The sequence below is a fragment of the Echinops telfairi genome, unplaced genomic scaffold, assembly GCF_000313985.2.
Source record: "Echinops telfairi isolate 266 unplaced genomic scaffold, ASM31398v2 ScPeMD7_7417;HRSCAF=8455, whole genome shotgun sequence".
In the NCBI taxonomy this organism is placed as follows: domain Eukaryota; kingdom Metazoa; phylum Chordata; class Mammalia; order Afrosoricida; family Tenrecidae; genus Echinops; species Echinops telfairi.
In genome coordinates, this window is record NW_022111317.1 from 492,520 (window position 1) to 504,244 (window position 11,725).

General features: G+C 55.7%; 1 protein-coding gene across 3 annotated transcripts in view; it reads right to left on the reverse strand.

Moving 5' to 3' along the window:
- Window positions 1-11,725, reverse strand: part of OSBPL5 (oxysterol binding protein like 5) — a 61,602-nt gene that overhangs the window by 2,253 nt on the left and 47,624 nt on the right. For all 3 annotated transcript variants that reach the window (XM_004713604.3, XM_045297244.1, XM_045297243.1), the window contains exons 14-21: window positions 10,984-11,082; window positions 2,838-2,935; window positions 2,489-2,578; window positions 2,272-2,405; window positions 1,856-2,041; window positions 1,516-1,636; window positions 700-832; window positions 72-174 (exon numbers count right to left, since the gene is read on the reverse strand). In XM_004713604.3, the coding sequence (XP_004713661.2) occupies window positions 72-174; window positions 700-832; window positions 1,516-1,636; window positions 1,856-2,041; window positions 2,272-2,405; window positions 2,489-2,578; window positions 2,838-2,935; window positions 10,984-11,082 (964 nt within the window). The remainder of the gene's footprint in view (window positions 1-71; window positions 175-699; window positions 833-1,515; window positions 1,637-1,855; window positions 2,042-2,271; window positions 2,406-2,488; window positions 2,579-2,837; window positions 2,936-10,983; window positions 11,083-11,725) is intronic.

An 11,725-nucleotide genomic window follows, 5' to 3' on the forward strand; every position in this document is an offset into this window, starting at 1 on the left:
GAGGCCTTTGGCCTGAAGGTCCAGCACCTGTGTGCTGTGTCCGGCTGAGGGAGGGTCTCAGCCCCGCTCACCTGTGCAGCTCCTGCTGGGCCCCCCGGATGGCCACCACGGCCTCATGCAGTGTCTGCAGCCGTCTGGCCTCCTTCCCACACCGTGCGCACAGGCTCCCACAACCTGAGGCCAGTGGGGGTGGGGGTGAGCTGAGGCCCAGGGCCAAGGGAGGGGGAGCTTGATGAGGGAAGGGGCACTCAGGGCAGACAAGGGGCTAGATCACAAGTATGCGCCCCTCCCGCTTCTCCCTCTGCACCCCTGCCAGCTAAGAAAGGTGACTTCCCCTGGCAGCAGGGCAGGGTGGGGGTGGGGGTGTCCCCAGCCTGGATGTGGTAATGTACGTGTTGCTGCTACCACAAGGTCCACTGTTGAAAGAGTCTCTACTTCTGTCAAGAGCTACAGCCTGGGAAACCACAGGGGCAGTTAGGCTCTATGCTCTAGGGGGGCTGGGATTTCTGTTTCACCTGGGAGATGCCCCCTTTTCTCCCTTCCTCCTGAGGCTGGGTCCCACAGGGTCCCTGGAGGTGCAGGGGTGGGGCAGAGCAGGGGAGGGGCTTCCCAACGCTGCACAGCTGGGAAAGGGCATCCCTGGATCTCCCACCCAGGCCATCCCCGACCTTGATTTCCCTCCCAGCCCGCCAGCCTCACCTGGAGGGGAGTCTGAGTCAGCGTCTGAGAGCTCTGGGCAGGACTCCGGCGTGGAGCCACTGCTCTCGGGGGTCTGGCTGTGGCTGGACGGCTGGTCGCTGGCCTTGCGGAGTGAGCGGTTGAGGCCAGACCTCTGCAGGCAGAGGACCCTTGTAAACAAGCAGCCCCCAACCCCACCCCACATTCCCTCCTGCCTTGGAGGGGCGACAGCACCCAGGGCACCCCCTGTGCACAATGGACAATTCTAGAAGGGTCTACATGCAGAGCTAGCTGGTCGGGGCTGGGCTTCGCCTGGCAGTGCCTCAGTTTCCCCATTAGTGATGATAAGCGACTGACTCCAGGTGCACAGAGGAGGCGTGTGCTAACGCAGAAGGGTGGTAGTGGAGGTGGTCTGGCTGTGAGCCAGTGTGGCAGGGTCTGAGGGCTGGTCCGAATCTCTGGGACCCGCGAGTGGAAGAAGTCCCCCAGGAGAGTAGTGCGCCCCCTTGCCGGGCGCGCATGCAGCCCTCGGGTTACTGGGAATAGTGGTCAGTCCTCCTGCCCCGCGGCCAGGATCCCAGAGCGCGCTCAGCGGCGGGCGCACGCGGCCCCTGGTGGCTGCCGCCTGCATGGCCACGGTTCCCAGCTCCCAGCGGTCGCCCCGCCCCACGCCACCCCAGCCGCCCCCTGCAGTTTGTCTGAGTTGCCTCCCTGCCAACCTCCCCCACCCCGCACGGCCCCCTCCCCATGCGCACCCCAACCTCCCAGGCCCTCGGGAGACAAACCCTGGCTCCTCCCCGACGTGAGGGGCGCGCAGTGGCATGCGCAGGGGCTGACCTTGTGCCCGGGCCCAGGGCTGTGCAGGGGGCGGCTCTGGTGCGCCCCCCTCCGCAGCGTGTGCAGAACACAGTCCTGCTCAAACTGAGCGACGTCCTTCTCGGGGTCCCAGGGGCTGTGGCTAGAGGCCGGAGGGCGGTGGTCAGCTGAGGCGGGGGCCCTCGGGAGAGGCGACCATCCCTGCTCTCAGCCCCGGACGCCCCCAGAGGTATCATGGCAGGATCCCTTGTGCTGGCTGAAGGACCCCTGTCTGGCCGCACCCCCTCCCTCGTCTTCCAGGGCGAGGGGCTGAAGTGGGGGGTGTGGTGGGCGGGGTGCAGTGGGTGGGCACAGCGCTCACTCCTCGTGGAGGTAGCGCCACTCATGGGTGGCGGGGTCCAGGCAGAAGAGCCTCGGTGTCCAGGGCGCGCACGCCTGCTGGTGCCTCAGGGTGCGCCTCCGCTGCGCCTGCTCCAGGACGAACTTCTCCTGGGTGGCCCTCTGCTGGTCGCCCTCGTTGATGGCCCTGCTGACCTGCAGCCAAAGCCTAGGGCCAGACATTAGACTCAGACCCAGGCTCAGAGTTCGGGGCTTGGTCGCCACTCTTGACGGCAAGCTCACTACCCCTTTCCTACACTGAGCCCTGGGAGGCCGGTCATCTTGCCGTGATGAGTCTGCAGAGCCCGGGCAGTGAGGGCCAAGCTGCTCCTCTCCAGCCCCGTTCTGCAGCCCCCACCCCCTGTCATCTGCCCCGAGGGTCCGACTCTGTGGCCTCACCGCTCGGACTCCAGCTCCGACTGCTCCTCCAGCAGCACCGTGTGGTGCGCCAGCCTCTGCGCGCGCACCTCCACAGGGTTCCAGAAGAGCTCGGGGACCCCGCTGCCCTCCTCCTTGATGAAGACTTCTCGGTCCTGCCAGGAGGTGGCGGGTCAGCAGCGAAGGACCGGCGCTGCAGAGCCCCGCCCAGTGCCCCGCCCACCCTGGCGTGGCTTACCCAGTGGCCAGAGAGCCTAGCGAGCACCTCCTCTCCTGCGGTGATCTGGCCAGAGATCTGGTTGATGGTCGTGCTGCCCCCAAAGAAAGGCTGCAGGGACACCGGGCTCTGGTCAGGGCTGTGCCCTCAGGGCAGCAGCAAGGAGGGACACGGAGGAGGATGAGCTCAGCACAGAGGGCTGGGGCTGGACCCTCAACTCGTTGTGGACTTGCTCGTTGGCATAGCGGCTTGTGGTCAAGGTCACCAGGGCTCCTGGCCTTTAAGCTTCTCACCCCAACCCCCTCCAGTCCTATGTGGAAGCCTTATGTGCACATGAGGGGGCCCCTGGGTGAGGGCAGGGCCAGTCTACCTTCAGCTTGAATTCCAGCTCTGCTCGGAGGTTGTTCTTGCTACACTCAATGGTCACTTTGCCGCCCAGCTCCATGGTCATGGTGCCATAGAGAATGCCTGAAACACAGCCGGGCAGAAGGTCAGGGCTCACCCACACAGTAGTGCTGATCTGTGTCAGAACAGGAGTGGGGTCAGGGTGGGGAGAGGCTGGCAGCTCTGCCCCCCTCATGGTTTCTTCTCAGGCCTCTCTGTGCTTCCAGCTTCTGCAAAGCAGTGTCCACTCTGCTCACTGCTGTGTCCCCGGGACATTTGGCAGCCCCAGCATTCCTCACTGGCCCGGGGTCCAGCAGACACTTGCATCCCTACAATGGAGCCCAGGGCCCACCTGCTCAGAACAGCAAGCACCCCATGGTCAGTGGGCACCTGCATTCCCAGGACAGTGCCCGGAGCCCACTGGGCTTCAGGCTAAAGACAGGGCCCAGAATCTAGGGGCACTCCCATGCCCAGAATGGCACCTGGTGTCCAGCAGAGACCCGAGTCTGCAGGATAGTGCCCGGAACTCAGTGGCTACCATGGGCTGAGTGGTGCTGGCGTGGTCTTTGAATCAGGACAGGCTCTTTTCTAACGATAAAGGGAGCAGAGCCTTCCCTTTCTGGCTGTGAGGCCACTCCTGCTCGAACACCCCCAGAGAGCTGTGCTAAAATGGTTCCCACTCAAAAACGGGGGGGAAAATCTATTTGTATAGCAATGAACTAGCAGTCCCCTGTCCACCACCATCCCACCCCCCTCACCTGTCCCCACCTGGAGAGGCCAGCTGACTAGAGGTACAGGTGGGGAAACCAACTTGGGGGAGCATGGAGGGGCTCTGGGAGCCACCTTCAGGTGGCAGGGCATCCTCTAAAGCAGGGGTGTCAAACTGGTAGCCCATGGGCCACATGTGGCCCCCAAGGCAATTTTTTGTGGCCCATGATGCTCTGGAATAAAATGTAAGGAGGGAATTGTGTGTATGGTATTGCCTCGATCTCCCTTAAGCACTCTTTTCTTCATAATTTTTCTATTTTCATTTTATTTCAGAGCGTCATGGGCCACAAAAAATTACCTTGAGGGCCGCATGCAGCTGCCAGTTTGATACCCCTGCTCTAAAGCGAGAGAAGACCCCTAGAGGGAAAGTGTTCAGGACCCCACCTGTCGGCAGGCTCCCTCCCAGAGGCCAGGGTTGCTGGGCTCTGTGGACCATCTCTTAGGTACTGCTTTGACTGTGGAGCCTGGTCAGGGTCTCACATAACCTTCAGACAGAACTAAATGAAACAGCAACTGACTCCTGACTGCACAGGGCCAGTTTGAAAGAAGGCAGGCGCAGAGACCACTGTGGGCAGGCAGGCGGGCATTTGATGAGGCCCTGGGGCAGAAGAAGGTACTGGTAGGATGGGAGCAGAAGCCAAATTCTTTGAAAACCACATTCGCTGTGCCTCTGAGACCGGGGACTCCTGGGACCAAAGCCTGGGCCTATTCTTCAAACCTTAGACCGACATAGTCTCTGAGCGCACGCAGAGAGTGGCTTTCAAAATAAGGCCTATGGCCCATGAGCAGTCTCCTCGTGCACAAAGCCGCCTAAAGATGACCAAACTCAAACACACACCCCCCACCCCACCTGCTATCCCATCGCTTCTGGGCAGAACTAGCACCCCAGGGCAGAACTAGCACCCATGTGGGAGTCAGAGAAGGTGACTCTTTATGGGAGTAGAAAGCCTCGACTTTCTCCCGAGGAGCAGCTGGTGGTTTCAAACTGCTGACCTTTTGTCTTGCAGCCCAATGTGGAACCCCGACGCCACCAGGGCTCCTACAGCTGAGGACATCAGAATTATTCTTCTTTGAAATGTGAAGAAGCCTAAAGCAACCTGTGAAGGAGATCCCTACCTTGGAATGAGTGAGACCGTCGAAGATACAGATGGCAAGACATGCTGTCTAGGGTGAACGTCCGATTCCTCAGGGTGGGACGGTGGGAGACACCGAAGAAATGGGATTGGTGACTTGCTGTCCCGTGGGTGCAGGAGGGCTCATTGTCTGCCTCGGCGTGTTGGGATTTGCCATAATAAAAGTTTATACCTGTGTCTGTGTCTTTCAAATGCATCGGTGACCATACAAGAAAGTAAGGGCAAGCCCAAGGGAGAAAGGCCGAGCAGACACAGCTGCAAACACCCATGAGCAATCCGAACACGGAATGGGTGACAGCTGAATCCAGGGAAGTCATCGAAAATGAAGCGGAGGAGACAACGGACAGTGTCAGATCACATGTACAGATGTGGTTGATACGACTGTGTATGGAATGCTATAAGAGCTGTAAAGTGATTTAAAAATATGAAATGGAATGCATGAAGAGTGAAATCCTAGGCATGAGTGAGAGGAAATGGGCTGTCATCGACAAAATTGGGGCTACTCTGAGGGGAAGGACGCATTAGAAGGAACGGCACCCCGTTGGTGATTAAAACGTCAACGAGAGAACCATATCCGTACAGTTCAACAGAGAGCAGTTCAGAGGCCTGGTGTTTAAATGTACGCACCAAGCACTAATGCCACCATGAGGAAACAAAAGACTTTTTTGGTTGCTGCCTTGACAGATATTGGCGATTGGAATGTGAAAGTCAGAAGCAAAGAAGGATTTCAAACCCAAACCCAACTCACTGTGTGGTAGTTACATAATCTGGTGGCAATTTGAGGATTCAGAGGGCTCCAGCCTGTCAATGAGGTCTCTGTGTGGACATGGCCTTCTCCTGAGGAGGCTTGGAACTCCTGTCTTCCTCCTTGGAGGTGGGAGACACTCTCTTTCTCCTCACTCCCTGGGAGACATAGCAGCTGACAAGACCTCTGGAGCTGGAGAAGCCATGTGGAGACCCCTGCCAGTGCTGATATGCTGTAACACCACTGGATCCACAAGACTTCCTACCCACTGGCCTGTGATCTTCCTGAACTTGGCGTCATTGCATATGCTGCATGAGTCGGAAGAGGGCTTTATAGATTGATATTGGACATATGGGCTAATATCAGACTTATGGACTTGATCTGGACTGGGCTGGCATATTTTCTCAATATTCAACCGCTCAATATTCAAATGCACTTTCTTCTACACATATGCATCTCCCTGGATTTGTTTCTCTGGTCTACCCAGACTGACACACACACACACACACACACACACACACACACACACACACACACACTGCCATTGAGGAGATGTTGACTCATGCAACTCTATAGAACATGGTAGAGCTGCCCCTGTGGGTTTCTGAGACGGTAACTCTTTACTACAATAGAGAGTCTCAGTGCCCCTCAAGTAGCAACTGGTGGTTTTGAACTGCTAACCTTGTGGTTAGTACCAAATCCATGACCTACTACATACCCAGGGCTCTAGAGAAGAAGGCTTAGCAGTTGGAAAATATGGCCTCGGCGATGGAAACGAAGCCAGAGTTAGCAGGATAGACCGTGGCAAGAGCATGAACTGTGGCTGCATAGGTGAGCGTCACCTGGTGGGATACACAGGAATCAAATCAATCACCTACATCTGCAGGAAGATGACAGAGACGCTCAATACCATCAGTCAGAGCAAGGCCCGGGGACAACTGTGGAGCAGACCATCGATGCTCACATTCAAGTTCAGGTTGCAGCTGAAAAAAATGAAACCAAGTCCACCAGAGCCAAAAGAGAACCTTGAGTGTATCCCACCTGTGTCCAGAGATCACCTCCAGGAACAGACCCGATGCATCTGACATCCACGAGACAGGGACCAAGGCACGTTGTGAGATGACTTACGAATACCACACCCAAAGAAACCGAAAATCCCTTAGAAAGACGGGGAGGTCCAACAGGGATGTGAGAAGAGACTCTGAACCTTGCTCTTGAGAGCAGCGTGGCTGGCGTGAGCGGAAGGAAGAGCGAAGGAGGGGCCCTCAGAAGAGAAGATGTTAAAGGGCAGCTCAAGGCGAGAGTCAAGACTCAGAATAGTGTATGAAGATTTGATGCTACAACACCGAAAGGAAGGACCCACCCTGGGCATTTCTGGAGCTGAAAGAAATGAAGAGAAAATTCCAGCCTAGAAGTGAGATCTTGAAAGATTCTACGGGCAAAATCCAGACCACGGAAAAGCAGCATCATACAAAGAGGGAAGAAGCGCACAGGCACGCATCACAAAGCACGATCCGATTGTGGCCGTTACACAGTCTGCTGCCAACTTGAGACTACAGAGAGTGAAGGGGTGGAGTTCAGCCTGTCCACCAGGTCTCAGCTTGATGACCTCATTTGGAGGCGCCATGGAGATACATAGCCCACTGGAGGCGGGACAGACACACACTCCCTGCGAGACATTCCTGCTGACAAGTCACATGGAGCTATGCTAGAGTCCTGGAGCTGGGGGAGCCATGTGGAGACCCCTGCCAGTGCTGAGATGCTTCCACCACCACTGGATCCGTAAGACTTTCCACCCAATGGCCTGTGATGTTCCTGCATTTGGCATCACTGCATGGCTGCATGAGTCTGAAGAGGAATTTATGGATTGGTATCAGACATATGGGCTAATATCTGATTTATGGACTTGATCTGGACTGGGCTGGGATATTTTCTCAATATTCAATTGCTTTTGTAAATAAGGTTCTTTCTTATACACATGTGAGTGTCACCCTGGGTTTGTTTCTCTAGTCAATCCGGACGAACACACCAATGTGTCACCATTTCAGTAAGTAGCACTTGATCAAGAGCCAACGCTACTGAAGGACCAAGTCCAAGCTGTGCTGAAAAAACAGGTGGCAAACAAGGCCCCAGGAACAGCTGGAATCCCAAAGCAGATGTTTCCAAACACAGAGACAGGTGACCGCTCATCTAGGCCAAGAACTTTGCCAGACAGCTAGCTGGACGCCGACTGGAAGAGAGCCACCTACGTGCCCGTTCCCCAGTCAGGTGATGACACAGAATGCCAAACCGGCCGAGGGATCCCATGAGCGTCACACGCGAGTATTGCCGCAGGAAATCGGCAGGAGCTGCCAGAAGGTCAATGCAGATTCAGAAGAGGGTGTGGCATGTCGGATCTCCTTGTTGGTATCGGCTACATCTTGGCCGAAAGCAGAGACTGCCAGAAAGATGCTCTTCGTTGGCTGTGACTGTGTGAGTCCTAACAAGTGCGGATGGCGTTGCAGGGATGGGAATTCCAGAGCACTTGATTACACGCCCAGGGACCGGTCCATAGGAACACTGCATGGCTGACACCAGTCCATAGGAACACTGCATGGCTGACAACGGTCCATAGGAACACTGCATGGCTGACACCGGTCCATAGGAACACTGCATGGCTGACACCGGTCCATAGGAACACTGCATGGCTGACACTCAGGAAAGGTGTGCGTCAGGGTGGTAAGCTCTCACCATACTTATTCGATCCATATGCTGAGCTAGTGACCGGGAGAAGCCGGGCGCTGTGAAGAGGAAGAGGGTCTGGAGATGACCTTGCTTGCTGAGAGTGAAGGGAACTTTGAATCCTGATTGAGAAAGGCAAGACACCACAGCCTTCCATATGGACTACACACACACACACACACACACACACACACTCCTCACGAGACCAATAAGCCACATCATGAGAGACTGGAAAGAGATGGACGGTGTCAAAGAGCTCATTTTACTTGGTCCCGCAAGCAACACGCGTGGATATGGCCGTCAGGAAATCAGAGAAGGGATTGCATGGGGCAAGTCCACTGTCACCTGTCTCTCTCACGTGCTCAAAGGAGAAGAGGCCGCTTGGAGACCAAGGTGTGCCGACCCAAGCCACGGTGCGCCCCAGCGCCTCGGATGCATGGGAAAGCCGGGCGATGACCGGGGAAGACCCAAGAAGAATCGGTGCTTTGGAATCGGGTGCTGGTGAGGCTTTGGAACAGACCACGACTGTGGGGAGAGAGCACAACATGTCCTGGGAGAAGCCCTGTCAGAATGTAGCTGACAAGTCGGAATGTTGAGACTTTCTTCGGGTGCTTGGAACACGTCGTCCGGAGGAGCCAGTCCCTGGAGAAGGACGTCGTGCTTGGCAAAGTAGAGGGTCCGTGCCATAGAGGAAGGCCTTCAGTGAGCAAGACTGACCCAGTGGCCGCCACAACCGGGCACAGGCATAGGACTGACTGTGAGGCTGCAACGGGGAGGCACGGGGCTTCATTCTGTGTGTATAAGAGTCGGGACTGTCTCGACGGCACCGAACAAGAGCGAAGGGGTTTGACCGATAGAGTCATCTACTTCACAGACAGTGACTGAGCACTCATGAAGGAAGGCACTGCTCTGGGCAGCGCAGATGCTGGACCCAGCAGATGGCAATATTAGAATCATCAGAGAAAGGGACCAGTAGGCTCACAATATGTGAAGCCATACGAGAGGGAGTTGGCAGCATGATCAGGGAACCAGGTGTCTGCATGAAATCACATTGCATGCTTTGAAGTAGCACCAAGCAGAACTTACCTGCAAAATAAGATAACAACACCAAACATGCCAACAAGACTGGTTCTGTGCCTACGTTAACCATCAGGTAAATCAGAGAAGACAGATTAAATACAATTCAAAGAAATAAATGAAAAATCGAGATGGTTTAACTCACATCTAATTAGAATGGACATGTGGTCAGAGAGACCCGTCCCTGCAGAAGGACGTCATGCTTGGTAGAGTGCTGGGGAAGGCCCTTGAGGAGATGGACGGGCACCGGGGCTGCCGCCATGGGCTCAGGCACGGGGCAGTTGGGAGTGTGCGGGCGGCGTGATGCTCTGTTGTGCATAGTAGGGTCACTGTGGAGAGGAACCAAATTGGCAGCACCTAACGCCAAGAACTGGAGTTTTAGAAGAGAGGTACGGAGGAGCCAGGTAGTGCTTTTTTCAAAAGATGAGAACGTTTCTAGACGTGTGGGGAAGTATGCTGGGTGGGGCAGCATCTGCGGAAAGAATCTGGAGATCATTCAAACCGACCCAGCAGGACCAGCTAACTCAGCAATCAACTCCACTTTTCCCTGAGGTCAACACTCAAGAGGTTTGAAAGCAGAGACACAAACAGGTTCACAGCAGCGTTCGTCACAGGCACCAAGAAGGGGACAGGCCTCACGCATCCACCAGCAGATGACTGGACACAAGGTGGCCAGGCTGTCCCATGGAGCAAGACATCACAGGGAACAGTGCCCGACACCGGCTGCCACCTGGATGGACCTTGAAAACACGAGGCTGAGGGAACCACGCCTAACACCAAGGGACCAGTGTGGTCTGCTCCCAGGCAACAGCCCCGAGATCGGAAGTCTCTAGAAGATGCAAATGCAGAGACAGAGAGCAGACTGGTGGGGACCAGAGGCTGGGGTAGGAGGGGTGGAGAAGGAAAAGCCAGTCTTCTCCAGTCAAGAGCTGCAGTGAAGGAAACCCACAGGGACAGCTCTTCTCCGTCGGACAGGTTGTTAAGAGTTGGCATCAGCTCCATGGTGGAGGGTGTGTTTTTCAGAAGAGGGACAAGGAGTGGAGAGTTACTGCTTAGTGGGTACAGAGCTTCTCCTTGGGCGAAGAAGTTTTGGAAAATTCACAGTGGTGGTGGCTGTACAATATCACGAAGATAACCATCACCCTTCCCGATGGCTGAAGTGGCAAATTCCATAGAGATTTTGTTACAATTAAAAACAAAACAAAACCAGACCAGTCGAGAAGGGTCCGCTCCCCATTTGTTTTCCAGGCTTAATAAAAGTCCTAAAGCTTCAGATTCGAAACGTCTGAAAGGAAGACAATGCACACAATGGAGGAGGCACGCGACGTCGGGGACACCAGAGACAAAAAGAACATGGTAACCGCAGCTACGAGACAGGCAGATCCCCCAACCCAGAGACAGGGGGCCAGGGGACCTCCATCCCCGGGGAAGTCAGAAGGCAGTAGTAAGAATATCTTCAAAGAAGGTAGAAAATGCAGTCCCCCTGGAGTTACCTACCCAGCTAAACTATCATCAAGTCCAGTAGTGGAAGTCAAGTTCTCCCAACGATCCCACACCACAGGAGTTCACTCCCTCAACATGCTCACTGAGGACGGGCCTTGGGCTCAGCCCTCCAGAGTGTGTGTGTGTGTGTGTGTGTGTGTGTGTGTGCTGTGGGGGGTGGGGGGAAGCCCAGTCCCACCTCTCACCTTTGCAGTGGGCGTAGGGCATGGTGATGGTGTAATCCTCCGCCCGGTTCAGGAAGGTGAGTGTGGCTTTGCCGTCCAGCAGAGCAGACAGCGAGTTCCCTGCAGAGCAAAGGGAGAGTGGGTCCAGTGAGTGGAGACAAACTTTGGGGGCCTGGTGGGGGAGGGGGCACCATCAAATCAGACTCTGGGCTCTCTTCCACAAAGGAGTCCTAGCGCCTGTGAGTGAGCTCGTCTCTTAAGCTTTCTGAGGTTCTGGTTCCGTGAGATCCCTGTCCAGTGCTGATGGTCATCTGTCCTGGATGAATTATCTAAGTGGTCAATGTTTAGACACCTCTGTAAGCGCTCTCTGCTCCACTGAAGGGTGACCATCTCAGAAACCCACACGGACAGTGTGATCCAGTCCTACGATTGCTCTGAGTCTATGGCAGTGAAAAGAAGTGCCCGGCTGCTCGCCCAGAGGTCACCTGCTCAAACCCACCAGCTGCTGCACAGGAGGAAGAGGTGGCTGCCGGCTTCCATGAAGACCACGCACAGCCTGGAGGCAGTTATGCTCCATCCTCTCAGATCACCAGGGCTCAGGACCTGCTTGGCAGCAGCAAGTTTGATCATGGGTGCAGAGCCAAAAATCAAAACCCGCTGGCAGTCAATTCCAGCTCTGAGCAAGCCTAGATAGGCTTTCCAATCTATAAGTTTCGTGGAGCTGATACCTGCCCCCATCTCCCTCTGAGTGGGAGCTGACACC